At 43.6% G+C, this 12423-nt stretch overlaps 1 protein-coding gene across 1 annotated transcript in view; it reads left to right on the top strand.

The window, feature by feature from the left end:
- The window catches only part of TDRD12 (tudor domain containing 12), a 146052-nt gene that overhangs the window by 69045 nt on the left and 64584 nt on the right, over window positions 1-12423 (top strand). The window contains exon 15 of the mRNA XM_082271054.1: window positions 7499-7687. Coding sequence (XP_082127180.1) covers window positions 7499-7687 — 189 coding nt within the window. The remainder of the gene's footprint in view (window positions 1-7498; window positions 7688-12423) is intronic.

Here is a 12423-nt window from a genome sequence, read left to right as displayed (position 1 = left end):
ATCCATCATTAAGAAATGGACGGTACCACCAGTCGTGGATCCGCCTATTTCCAGGCTGAATAAAGCCACGGTTATTCCAGTGGAGGACACTTCGTCCTTTAAGGATCCGGTGGATCGAAAGATGGAAGCAGAGTCCCGCACCATCTTCTCTCTGATAGGGTCAGCTTTTAGACCAGTAATTGTTATTGGTCTAGTTTCCCAGACACTTACGGAATGGGCAAAAATGGTACGCCAAGATCTTAGGGGAAAAGATATTCCCCAGGAGACATCTGATTTGATGGAACAGATTATACAAGGGCTACAGTTTATCTGTGACGCAGCCTTGGACACTACTCCCTTATTAGGGCATGCATCTAAGACAGCGGTGATCCTCAGACGTGTGCTGTGGTTAAAATGCTGGTCAGCTGACCTAGGTTCCAAGAAGACCTTGACAAATCTCCCCTTTCAGGGGAATCGTCTATTTGGGGCCAACCTAGATGAAATCATTAAGGATGCCACTGGGGGCAAGAGCACTTTTTTGCCACAGGCTGCTAAAGCTAAGGGACCTCGCAACAAGCGAGGACCTTTCTTTACCGCCCATAAAGGGCGCCCGGCTGGTACTAGCGGGAAAGGCAAGACTCCTCCAGGAGGGTTCAAGAAGGGCTGGTCGGACAAGCAAAGGACCAACCCAGCCAAACCCGAAGCAAAGGAGTACACAGCCTGAAGGTGCGCCCCCACCCGGTTTCAGGGTGGGGGGACGTTTTCACCGGTATTCAGGACATTAGATCGAGCATCAACCACTACTACCGGTGCGATTCTTCCCTTCCAACATTTAAGTACTACAGGAAGCGGTAATTACCGTTCCCTGAATAGATCTTTTCCTTTACCTTTTCCTAAGATTAGTCCCGATACCTCACAGGAATCGGATCTGGTTGACCAGATAGGCCAAGTAGCCTCTAGTCGGGTGACTTCGGTCCCTGAGGTTCAACCAGAAAAGATCACCTTTCCTGATAACTATCAGGTATCTGATAAATGTGTGGGAACAGAAAACGACCAGACTTTCTCGGATGGTCGGGGCCAGATACCTCTAGGGACGCCTGGTTCAGATCCAATCAGCGCCAGTGGTCCTAGAAATTCTAGGCTGGCCTCCTCAAGCCGGCCTGGCCGACTTGGACATGTTAGTCGTAGACGTTCCGTGGGAACTTCGTCTCAGGGAGTGTCTGTGGTCTCAAGGACCAATTTACCATCATGCTTTACAGTCGCTGGGTTTAATGGCCTGGCCATTGAGACCCAAGTACTGAAGGACAGGGGTTTGTCAGCTTCAGTCATTCCTACCCTTATTAAAGCAAGGAAAGCGACTTCCAGCAAAGTCTATTATCACACATGGAAAACTTATATTGCGTGGTGCGAATCTTTAGGATTTCCTCCACGTACCTATTCGGTGTCTCGAATATTGGCCTTTTTGCAACAAGGGGTTGAGCAGAAGCTAGCCTTGAGCACCATCAAGGGTCAAGTTTCAGCATTAGCAATCTTCTTTCAGAAGCCTTTAGCTACCAAATCCTTGGTGCGGAATTTCATCCAGGGGGTGCGGCACCTGGCTCCTCCAGTCCGCGCGCCCTTACCGCCTTGGGATCTTAATTTGGTTTTGTCGGTTCTACAGAAACCTCCTTTTGAAAACATCAGGGAGATTCCCTTGCTTACTTTATCCCAGAAAGTGGCCTTCTTGGTGGCTATTACTTCTGCTCGCAGGGTGTCAGAACTGGCTGCATTATCATGCCAGTCCCCATACCTAGTGATTCATAGGGATAAGGCAGTACTTCATCCTAAGCCATCTTTTCTTCCCAAGGTGGTTTCAGATTTTCATCTGAATGAAGATATTGTACTACCTTCCTTGTGTCCTCAGCCCAAGCATCATCGGGAACATGCGTTGCATTCCTTAGATGTGGTTCGGGCAATCAGGGTATACCTGAAAGCTACGGAATCATTCCGTAAGACGGATTCACTTTTTGTGATCACGGATGGCCCCAGAAAGGGTTTGCCTGCATCTGCCGCGACCATTGCCAAATGGATTAGACAAACGGTGGTACAGGCTTATTCTATTAAGGGTCAGAGTCCTCCGTTCCCTGTTAGGGCGCACTCCACTCGAGCGCTCAGTACTTCCTGGGCCTTTCGCCATCAGGCGTCAGTGGTCCAGGTATGTAAGGCGGCCACCTGGTCGTCGGTACATACCTTTACAAAATTCTATAAAATTGATGTGACGGCATCGGCGGATGCCTCATTTGGCCGCAAGGTTTTGCAGGCCGCAATTTGAGGAGACCGGTGGTCTACCTCGAGGGTTTTTTTCTGTTTAAAAAAAAAAAATTTTTCTCTTTTTTTGTTGAGTCTCATCATTAAGGATGAGCATTGTAAACTTCTAGTTGGCACCGGTTGGGCCTTCTAGATTGGGATTTGATTTCCATTTTCCCACCCCTCAGTTGTGATACTGCTCTGGGACGTCCCGAAGGTGGTGTATCACCGAGGACTACGTCTGTCAATGAGCGCTAGAGAAAAATGGATTTTTGTAAAATCTTACCGTAAAATCCTTTTCTCTTAGCTCATTGACAGACGTAGTCCCCGCCCCTCTGTTTTTTTGAGTTGGGTTAAAATCTCTAAAGACTGCTTTTTCACATAACTGATTTGCTGAGGCAGAGAGAGAGAGGATATACCCTCTGGGACTGCCCCTGGGGTGTGGCCAGAGCTTTTTAATTTCCTGTCTAGTCCTGCTCCTGTGGAGGCAACATAACCCGAAGGTGGTGTATCACCGAGGACTACGTCTGTCAATGAGCTAAGAGAAAAGGATTTTACGGTAAGATTTTACAAAAATCCATTTTTCTCTATACAGGAGGGGTCTTGTCATTACCAAGAAAGGATTTTGTATGAAGTAATACATTTCAGTTAGCCTGTTCGATACTTTTTCCCTGTGTCATTTTATTTTATTACACATAACTTCATTTCTGAACTTATTTGGGGTTTCTTTGTTTGTAGGAATTGCATGGTGTGTTACCGACAGTTGGGGAAAATGTAATGTTGACAGCACCTTTTTATAAATCTATTTACCTAGAAATACGATTTGATTATATAAATCTGTGTGTAGAGTAGAATATGTAAGAATAAAAGGGGGGTAAGAGAGAGAGAAAGTAGAGGAGTTGGAGAAGGAAAATTGAAGAAGAAAAAGTGGAAGAGAAAAATGGAAAAAAAGCATGGGGGAGAAGGGGAGATTGCTGCCTTTGTCCCTGGGCGACAAAGGATAATTATTCATAATACATTTGTAGGGATTCTTCGCTGGATGTGGTATGATCCTATCCATGAGGACCAGATTTTTAGAAATGTTTTATGTGTATCAAGAATAATGGATGACAATTTCTTATTCATGCTACCATTTGGTCTGCTTTTGACTTATGGGACCGCCTAATGTTGGGGATTTTCTTTGGTTTCATTCCTTGGTAGCGCTTAGGCCTTTTGTACACACGGCATACTAAAGCGTACTCCCGTGGAGGGCCGTGTTTACCTGCACAGAGATGTGTTCTGTGCATCCTCATGCAGTCACTTCCATTGATGTCAGTTGGTACACAACAGCTGGAAGGAAACAAACTCTTATCCCAATCCTGACTTGTGTGGGAATGAGGCCTTTATATAAAACTGATCAGCCTGTGAGCAGCTTTGGGAATATCTAGTATAGGCCGGTTTAGCAAATTCTCTTTTGCTTCCTTTGGTATTTTACAGGGATTTACTGTTTTAATGAAGTTGTAGACCCTGATCTGTTTATTTTTTGGACTGCTCCCCCATGATGTGTTGGATCTTTGCTGTGAACGATGTTCTACATTGTCTTGTTTACCTGTCTAAATGAAAAAGCCATCATTGACTGAACATATAAACCGCTGAATCATCCACTAGGCAACGGAAAGAAAAACTTAGGACTCAGAGGATGTCTAAAGGGCCCAGCTGCATCCTTCACATCCCTGCAGTAAATCAGAATGATACCTAATTGATCAAAGATTTTCACCTGCTTATTACTGTACAAGGGGGGAGAATGAACTTCCAGACAGTTTGTCTGATAGGGCTTACTATGGCAGCTTATAACTAAGGGCCATTTTGGGCAGAAACGCATAAGCATTGGGACTTATGTCTTTTAACCATGAAAAATAAGGCCTTTAAATTCTGATAACATGTACCGTTTGAAGTATTTTTTTTATCCTATTTGAGGGTTAGCAGGAGACACGGTGTGCATCGCATCTGCACTAACAGCCGAGGACAGTAGGGGTTGAACAACGGTGGGTCTTATTTAGGGATGCACCGATCTGATATTCAGATTGGATATCGGCGCCGATATGGCCATTTTAGATTGATCGGGGGATCGGTAACATTGGCCGATCCGTTTTTTGCTTGGTAACGGCTCAGCCATCCCTTACTAGGTGCAGTAGTAGTATGGGATGGGAGTAGTATGGTATGTATAGGTCCTGCTCACAGGCGGAGTGATATCAGATGCACTCCGCCTGTGAATGGAGGAGCCGTACACATGAAGCAGCGGCTATGCTCTGTACTGCAGCCGCTTGCTTTGTGTGTAGCTCCGGATCGGTTCCGGTATGCCAGGTATTGGTATCGGGTCCAAAAAAGTCGGATCGGTGCATCCCTAGTCTTATTTACTAGCTATGTCCCTAAAGGTAATGCAAATAGTGTGGCTTCTCTTTGCCTCTGCAATCCTTATTAATTCCAATCAAAGGTATGGGAGGCCGAAGCTGCTACCTTCCTAAGGCTTAATTCTGCCTTTTATCCATTCCTGCATAAATATATTCATATGCGTGTCGGTGTACTTTTTACTGGAATGGTGAATGTTTACTTGTTCTAAATCAAGTCCCTAGCATATACCACAGGTTGAAGATTTACCAGCTTTTGGCCGTAACACTTGTTATGTTCTTATGTTTGCAGTTAAATGGCTGTCAGGTTAATTGGGGGATTAAATAATAGGAAAAAAATGGATTTAAAAAGCCATGTATATTCCATCTTATGCATAGGGATTTTGAACAGCACAGCTTCCATCTTGTTTGGAGGTGAATGAAAGTTCATATGTACTTGTTAAACAAAATTTCTCTTACAATAGGGTCTTCTAATTTCAGCAGATATTTCTGTCTTCTTTTGGTATAACTAAGTGGTACATGGACATCTCATCAGATAAGAGTCAATTAGCGAAACACCATACTAGTCACTATGGCTAGTCTAGCTTGTATTCTTATCTGTATGTAACAATGAACAAAGAGTTCAGTATATTTAATAGGTTCATTTAAAATATGTTTTAGAAAGCATATTTATGTGTAAGATGTATATTAACAATAATGCATTGTATTTTTTTTTATTATTAATATAGGAAGTATGAACTTGGAACTTGTATAATGTTAGATATATAAATATATATACACATAAGTATACTTTTCTGTTAAGTGTAAGGACATATGTGTCTTACAACTAATTCCACTTAAATTACTTCATTTTAAGGCATGTGGAAGGAGTGTTTATATAAGAATTGCTTTAGACTGGACTAAGTGATATAAATCTTACAAGCCAGACGCAATGTCTGACAGCATATGGCATGGTCAAATAAATTAATGGACTTTCACTAGCAAGAGGTCAATAATGTCATCAGATAAGAATATGTTCTAATTGTTTTATATGCTGAATTTAATGAACGGTACAATACTGCCTCCTTTGGACAAGCTACCAAATGCAGTCTTGGGATAATTTAGTATTTTCCAATATATAATTATCTTTATAAATGGTTTACCAGATCCAATAATTGCCAAGATGAGTGATGGAGATATAGATGGACATTTATGTATGTACTGAGAGTATGGACAAAGTTTTATGTTGTATTTTATGGTTAATCTTGAATTTAAAGAAATCATCATTTAACTTTATTATCCGAAGTATTGGGTTAATTATTAAAGAGGCGTGACTATGACCTCACCAGTTAATGGATAGAATATCCCAACCAATGGGGATAATGTTCCTCCCTCTGGGTTTAACTTATGCTAATTTTAATAGTCCTTTGTTCAATACCATATAAAAAGGAGAACCCAGATGTGAGACATTACACATTACTGACAACACCCATTACACCTACAACATACACACTACTACATCCCTTGATATACTCATCTTTACATACACCATCTTACTCCATCATTTATCTGAAACTTTGAGGGAAGCCAAACAAAACTCCTCCCTCACTGGCCACCATCTTGGGAAGGCATCCATCTTAAGGACTCTGGTAATGACCATTTGAAGCTAGCAGCCATCTTAAGTGTGGTAAATATATACCTTGCTGTGTTTATTTGATATTATTTAACAATTGTTTATTTCCTTCCTTATATGTTTTATATTGCATATTTAAGGGTAATAAGATTACAATCCCAGCCGTATAAACCATAGTAGATTTTTCTCTAAAAAGCTGATTTTTGTGTTTATACATTTTTATTCATATCAGATTCAGCGCATTATTGCGATTTTAGTCTCTCATTTTGCATGGCTTAGGGCTCTTTCACACGGCCGCTCCGCTTGTCCGCAAATCATCCTATTTTTTTTGCGGATGATTTGCGGACATAATGTAAGTCAATGGCACTGCGGATGTCAGCGGAATACCATCCGCTGACATCCGATTTTCTTCCTTTCAGTTCTGTTCCGTTTTTTGGAACGGAACAGAACCCTATTTTTTCATCCGTTCAAAAAACGGAAAGGAAGGAAAATCGGATGTCAGCGGTGTCATCCGCTGACATCCGCAATGCCATAGACTTACATTATGTCCGCATATCATCCGCAAACGGATGGGATGATATGCGGGCATACGGAGCGGATGACACAAATGTCATCCGTTCCGTGAAAAAAAAAAAAAAAGTCCCGCAGCGGAGAAGAAATCTGGAGCGGCTGTGTGAAAGAAGCCTTATTCTCGCTCCATCTGCAGTGGAGTGACTGTCGGCTGTGCGATTCGCAGACAATTGTTGTCTGTTTTATATAGAACACTTACCTATGGTTTATGCTATACCTGGGGAAAAGGTAATCTTGCTTTTATTTTTACTTTCATCATTAAGCTACACATCACATTGCATTTATCGTTTTAAGTTTGTATTTTATGTAGAGTTATCTTTTTGTGTCATTTACAGTTTGATCATATATTGTGAATACATGTCTTGTGAATAAATATTTTTATATATTCCATACTGTAGACTGTTTTCACTAAGATTGGTATATGCTTTTAAAAAGAAATTAATCAATTAAAAAGAATTTGCTACTTATTGATTTGTGGAAATAAGTTGAGATTCTCCTTCCTCACAGATCTTTGCTTATTGACATAAATAGACACTGTTATATTCAGAGCAGTATAAATATTCTGACATGGCGTGTCCGGGAAGCTCCACATCTACAGGTCTATCTAGGGTCTAATTATGGCAAAACTTTTCTCGTCCACTTAGTAACTGTTATCTTCTTCCAGATGGTGGCCATACTGGAAGCCTATAAGAAAACCGTGTCTGTGGAAACTAGAGATGATACTTCTCATCAGGTTGTTGCAATTGGAAAAGTGTGGCATCATGATATGGAATTTTTATTCAATTATACATCCTGCCCACAAGTTGTCATCACCAGGATGGAGCAGGCAGCAGTCTTTGCTAATGTCCAACAGGTACAGAAAGCCATGTAAAAAGGGGAAACAAAGTACATATATAATTGTAATTATAACCATGTACACAAAGTGAGGGACAAGGTAATGTACACAACTGTGTAAATAATACTGTAGATGTTATGTGGTATGTTCCCTTACCACCAAACATCTGTGGGAGTGCCAAAGGTTTTGGAGCTGCTTGGACTTTTTCCCTGTGATGCTGCTTTGACCTTAGAAGCCCCATCGATGCCACTGAATGTCACATTCCCACATGTCTCTTTAGGTCCCTTTTCAGACCTCAGGATTTGTAGCTTGAAGCTCGAAGCTCCAAAACACAGAAGGAGAAAAAAAAAAAACAGATATTCTCTATAGAGTTGGTTCACATTACCACTACAAGTCGCCTGAAGCTCAAGAACGTTTAGGAGCTTTTCTTTGCAGCTCGAATTTGGCAGTTTGGTGAATTTTTTTAAGTGTTTTTTTTTTTATGTTTTTTTTTTTGTTCCATAGAAATGCTTTGAAACTCTTCGAGTATTTTTGAGCATTTTAGTATGTTTTATTGCATGTTTTTGAGCTTTTTTATTTAAATGAAAATAAATAATATTTAAAAATAGGACCCTAACCCCAGTCCTTAACCTGAATATTAAATATAAATATTTAAAGTAAATGCATAATAATAAATTCATCCCTAACTGTTAACCCCTTACAAAAAAACTGTAAAAAAAAAAAAATGGATAAATTATAAAAATAAAGTGGGTGAAAAAAGCTGAAAAACATAGCAACAAATGATGAAGCTTTAAAAAACGCTGTACACAAGCTCTCAAAAACACACATACAATCACCTAAAAAACTCAAGACACGACACCCACGTGTAAATACAGCCTAAAGGGCCGGGCAGCAGCTCTTCAATGTCCAAGTCAGTTGTCAAATTGATTATAGTTTAACAGCGGATAGATGTTTTAAAGTGCCAAAGTGGAAACCTCAATTTCCACCTTCTCAAACTGATCTACGCAAACTTATTCATGATGTTCACAATATAGAATATCTGATAGCTCGACTTCATGATACCATCCCTAAGTTCAACAAACTTTTTCCCTCAGGCATCTTCTAGAATCACGGTTTCACTTTCATTCATCTACGGACACAACGTTTCCTAAATCATAATTAGTGGTTTTCTCTTTTCTTACATCTTTTTTGTTTTCTCTCGGAAAATCTACAATCAACTGCCGGGCTGGCTGATGGGCTGGATATTCTAGATCCAGTGGTCCGCCCAGCCAGCGAGCGTGTGCAGACTGCAGCTATGCGCTAGGTCAACCACGACATAGCCTAATGGACAGAGGCTTGCCCGCGAGTTAAACATCTCGCAGGGCCGAATACGACCAACCTGGGTCCCTTGGCCGTCAGCTCGCCTACTTCGGTGGTGAGGAGTTCTGTCTGAAATGATACCCGCACCATGGAAGGGTAAGTATTATCCCCCTCTCCCCTTTTGGTGTTTTTTCTTTGGGGTGAATGCGAGTAACCTCCAGGGATGATCGGACCTGCCTTCAGGTTCCCTCCTTCCATCCTTAAATCCCTCACTGAGCTGGGCTTCCCCCATTCTTTTCTCCCCGTCCGGTCCTAGAGTCTGGTGGGGATCCCAGGTCAGAGAATGCAACAGAGACCCCTGGGGTCTCCCCCGCAATCTCAACTCTGTAAGGGTCCTGGGATAGTGTGTGTCCCACCCTGGTAGTGTGGAGGGGTCCCAGTATAGGAGACCCCTAGGTAGATGCCCTGCTGTTTGCAGTGTGGGTATAGTGCAAGGGGGATCCCTTGGAGAGTGTACAGCAGAGTCTCCCCTAAACGTGTGTCCTACCTTCAGGAGGGTCCCCTTGCAGAAGGTGCAGTGTTGCAGGGGGTGCAGGAAAGATCTTGGCAGCATGCTTCAATGTTTGTAGCTGATGGAGGCCCTTTTCCCCTAGTCTGGCTGGTCTCCAGTTGGTGGCCATGTTTCTGTAGCCAGATGTCATGGTGGCCATTTTCCCTTAGTCTGGGAGATGCTGGAGACAACTGAAGCCTCGTGGGGATGTCGAAGCTCCTCCTTTTCCTACTTAGTTTCCTCTTCCTGTGCCCAGGAAATATGAACAGGGATGATATACATGATGAGTTCTCGAATCCTCTGTGCTCCTCCGGTTGCTAGGGTGAGTCCATGGGGGTCCCTGGTATCTCTCTCTCTGCTGATAGGTACCCTGAGCCTTGAGGGGATCCTTTAGTGGTGCCAAAAGAGATAATTTTTTTGTACTTCAAGGTCTTCCTTTCCTTATAGAGCCTCAGGGTCACATCTCCCCCATTGACCCCCCTCATGGAGGTGGCAGGTCCCTCAGAACCCCAGCTTCCCATGGTTGCACTGACGGCAGTCCTGCAGTCCTTAGTGTCCCGGGTGGAAGTGGTGTGTGGGCAAAGGCCCAGGAGGAAGCGTCCCCCGCCTTCTCCTGCTCAGGCTGTCTCATCTGATTCTGAGCCTGATTCCCCCGTGGACGTGGCCCGTCCAGGGGGTTTTAATATCACACCCCCTGATCCATCCGATAGTGAGGATGATTCCTCCATGGTCGCAGCAGCGAATGAAAAAGCGCTGGTTGACGCACTTATCACTGCAGTGCCTAAGACTTTAAAAATGGAGGATGTGGCTGATGTAGCCACGGACGTGGCTGTGTCGTTTTGTATGCACAAGTCGTATCGTACTCCGAAGGTGTTTCCTTATGTGCCTTCTTTTCACAGGTTTTCCTGTAAGGAATGGAAACAACCAAAATTACCCTTTGTGGTCTCCAAAATTTTTGCTGTACGTAACCTTTTTGAGGAGTCACTTTTAAAAAGTGGGCTAGTCCACCAGTGGTTAACTCTCCTGCTTCCAGGTTGAATAAAGCAACCATGATCCCAGCAGAGGAATCTCCCCATCCTTTAAGGACCCGGATGACAAGAAAGCGGAGGCTGTGCCATTCAGCAGGTTTACTATGGCTGGTTTGGCATTGCGGCCAGTCTTTGCCTCAGCCCTGGTGTTTCAGACCCTAATTGAATGGGCCAAGCTTTTGTGCCAGGGCCTGGGGGGTGAGCAGGTCCCCGCTGCTTATGTTGATTTAGCAGGTTTGTTGGTCCATGGGCTGCAGTTTTATATGCAGCTTTGGATACAGCTTCTGTGCTGTCCAAACTTTCCATTTCAGCGGTGGTGATTAGGCACGTGCTGTGACTTAAGAATTGGTCCGCAGACCAAGCCTCTAAGAAAGCTCTCATTGATCTGCCCTTTCAACGTGATCGCTTGTCAAGGAAAGGGAAGGAGCCTCGCAGCAGACGGGGCACTCCTTCTCAGCCCTTAGAAAATTATTTTGTGCTTCTGGGATGGAGAATAAGGGAAATGGATGTTATAAAATCTTCCACGGGAGGTTCCAAGCAAACTTGGTTGGGTAAGCCTCGAGCTAGCTTCCCCGGACCAGCAGAAAAGACTCCTTCAGCATTAAAGTCTGCCCTCTCCCATTATTGGGGGGGGGGCACACACATCTTTGCTGGTTTCCGGCCTCGTGGACGACTTTGGTGAGCGTCAAGGAGATCCACAAAATATTTCTTTTGGGGATAACCAGAAAGGGGGACAAAGCTTGTTCTTTTCAGGTTTTTTTTAGGTCCTCAGTCTCCTTGTGCGGATTTCATTCCTGCAATGGTTCAGGTGATGTCTGATCTACCTAAGGTCCCCCCTATCCCTGTCCAGGAAATTGATTTACCAAGGTCTGATTTTAATTCTGACTGGGGTGGTCCTTCATCTGGACAAATTACAGAAACCACTGGCTGCTATCACACAGACAGTTCTCTCTCCCGATTTGCATACAGGTTCTGAGTCTGGTGGTATCCACGTTCAAGGCAGTTCTGTTTGCACAGTCCTACATGCAGCTTTTTTAGCAGGTTCAGCTCCACAGGAGGATATCGAAGTTCGTGATGAGGTCACGGGGTCCTCTGACTGACGCCGCAAGGCGTCCAAGGGCCAGGGTAAGGCCAGTATCATCCTCGGCTAAGGCTTCTTCTGCAGTTTTTGCGAGGAATCAAGAGCAAGGATCTTCCAATCATACTGGTGGCCGTAAATGTCCCTTGGGGGCTTCCACTCAGAGAAGACCAGTTGTCCCAAGGGCTGATCTACCATCCTGCTTTACAATCGCTGGTTTTAATGGCTTAGCTATTGAAAGCCAGGTGCTGAGGGATAGAGGTCTGTCTGGATCAGTGATCCCTACCATGGTGAAGTCGAGGAAGTCGTCTTCCAGCAAGATATACTATCGTACGGGGAAAGCATACATTTCTTGATGTGAGTCACCATGGGATTTCAATTTAGTACTTTCAGTTCTCCAGAAACCTCCATTTGAGAATATTTGGGGGATTTCCTCACCCTCCCTCATGTCATCCCAGAACATGATGTTCTTTGTGGCTATTACCTCTGCACACAGGGTATCGGAATTGGTGGCATTATCCTGTGGCAGTCTCTATTTAGTGGTCCATAGGGGTAAAGTGGTTCTTTATCCCCTGTCCGTCCATTCCTACCCAAAGTTGTCTTTGACTTATATTTGAATGAGGACATTGTGTTGCCTTCTTGTGTCCCAAGCCGGCTCATCCCTAGGAATTTGCTTTGCATACCTTGGATGTGGTTCATGGGATTTGCGTGTATCTGGCAGCTACTGAGTCTTTTCGGAGGTCAGACTCGCTTTTTGTGGTTACGGACGAACCAAGAAAAGGGCTGGCCACTTTTTTGG

The sequence above is a fragment of the Pelophylax lessonae genome (genome assembly GCF_965119305.1).
Source record: "Pelophylax lessonae genome assembly, chromosome: 10".
Lineage (NCBI taxonomy): Eukaryota > Metazoa > Chordata > Amphibia > Anura > Ranidae > Pelophylax > Pelophylax lessonae.
The sequence above is the reverse complement of the archived record's forward strand: the minus strand, read 5'-3'. Positions and strand labels throughout refer to the sequence as shown.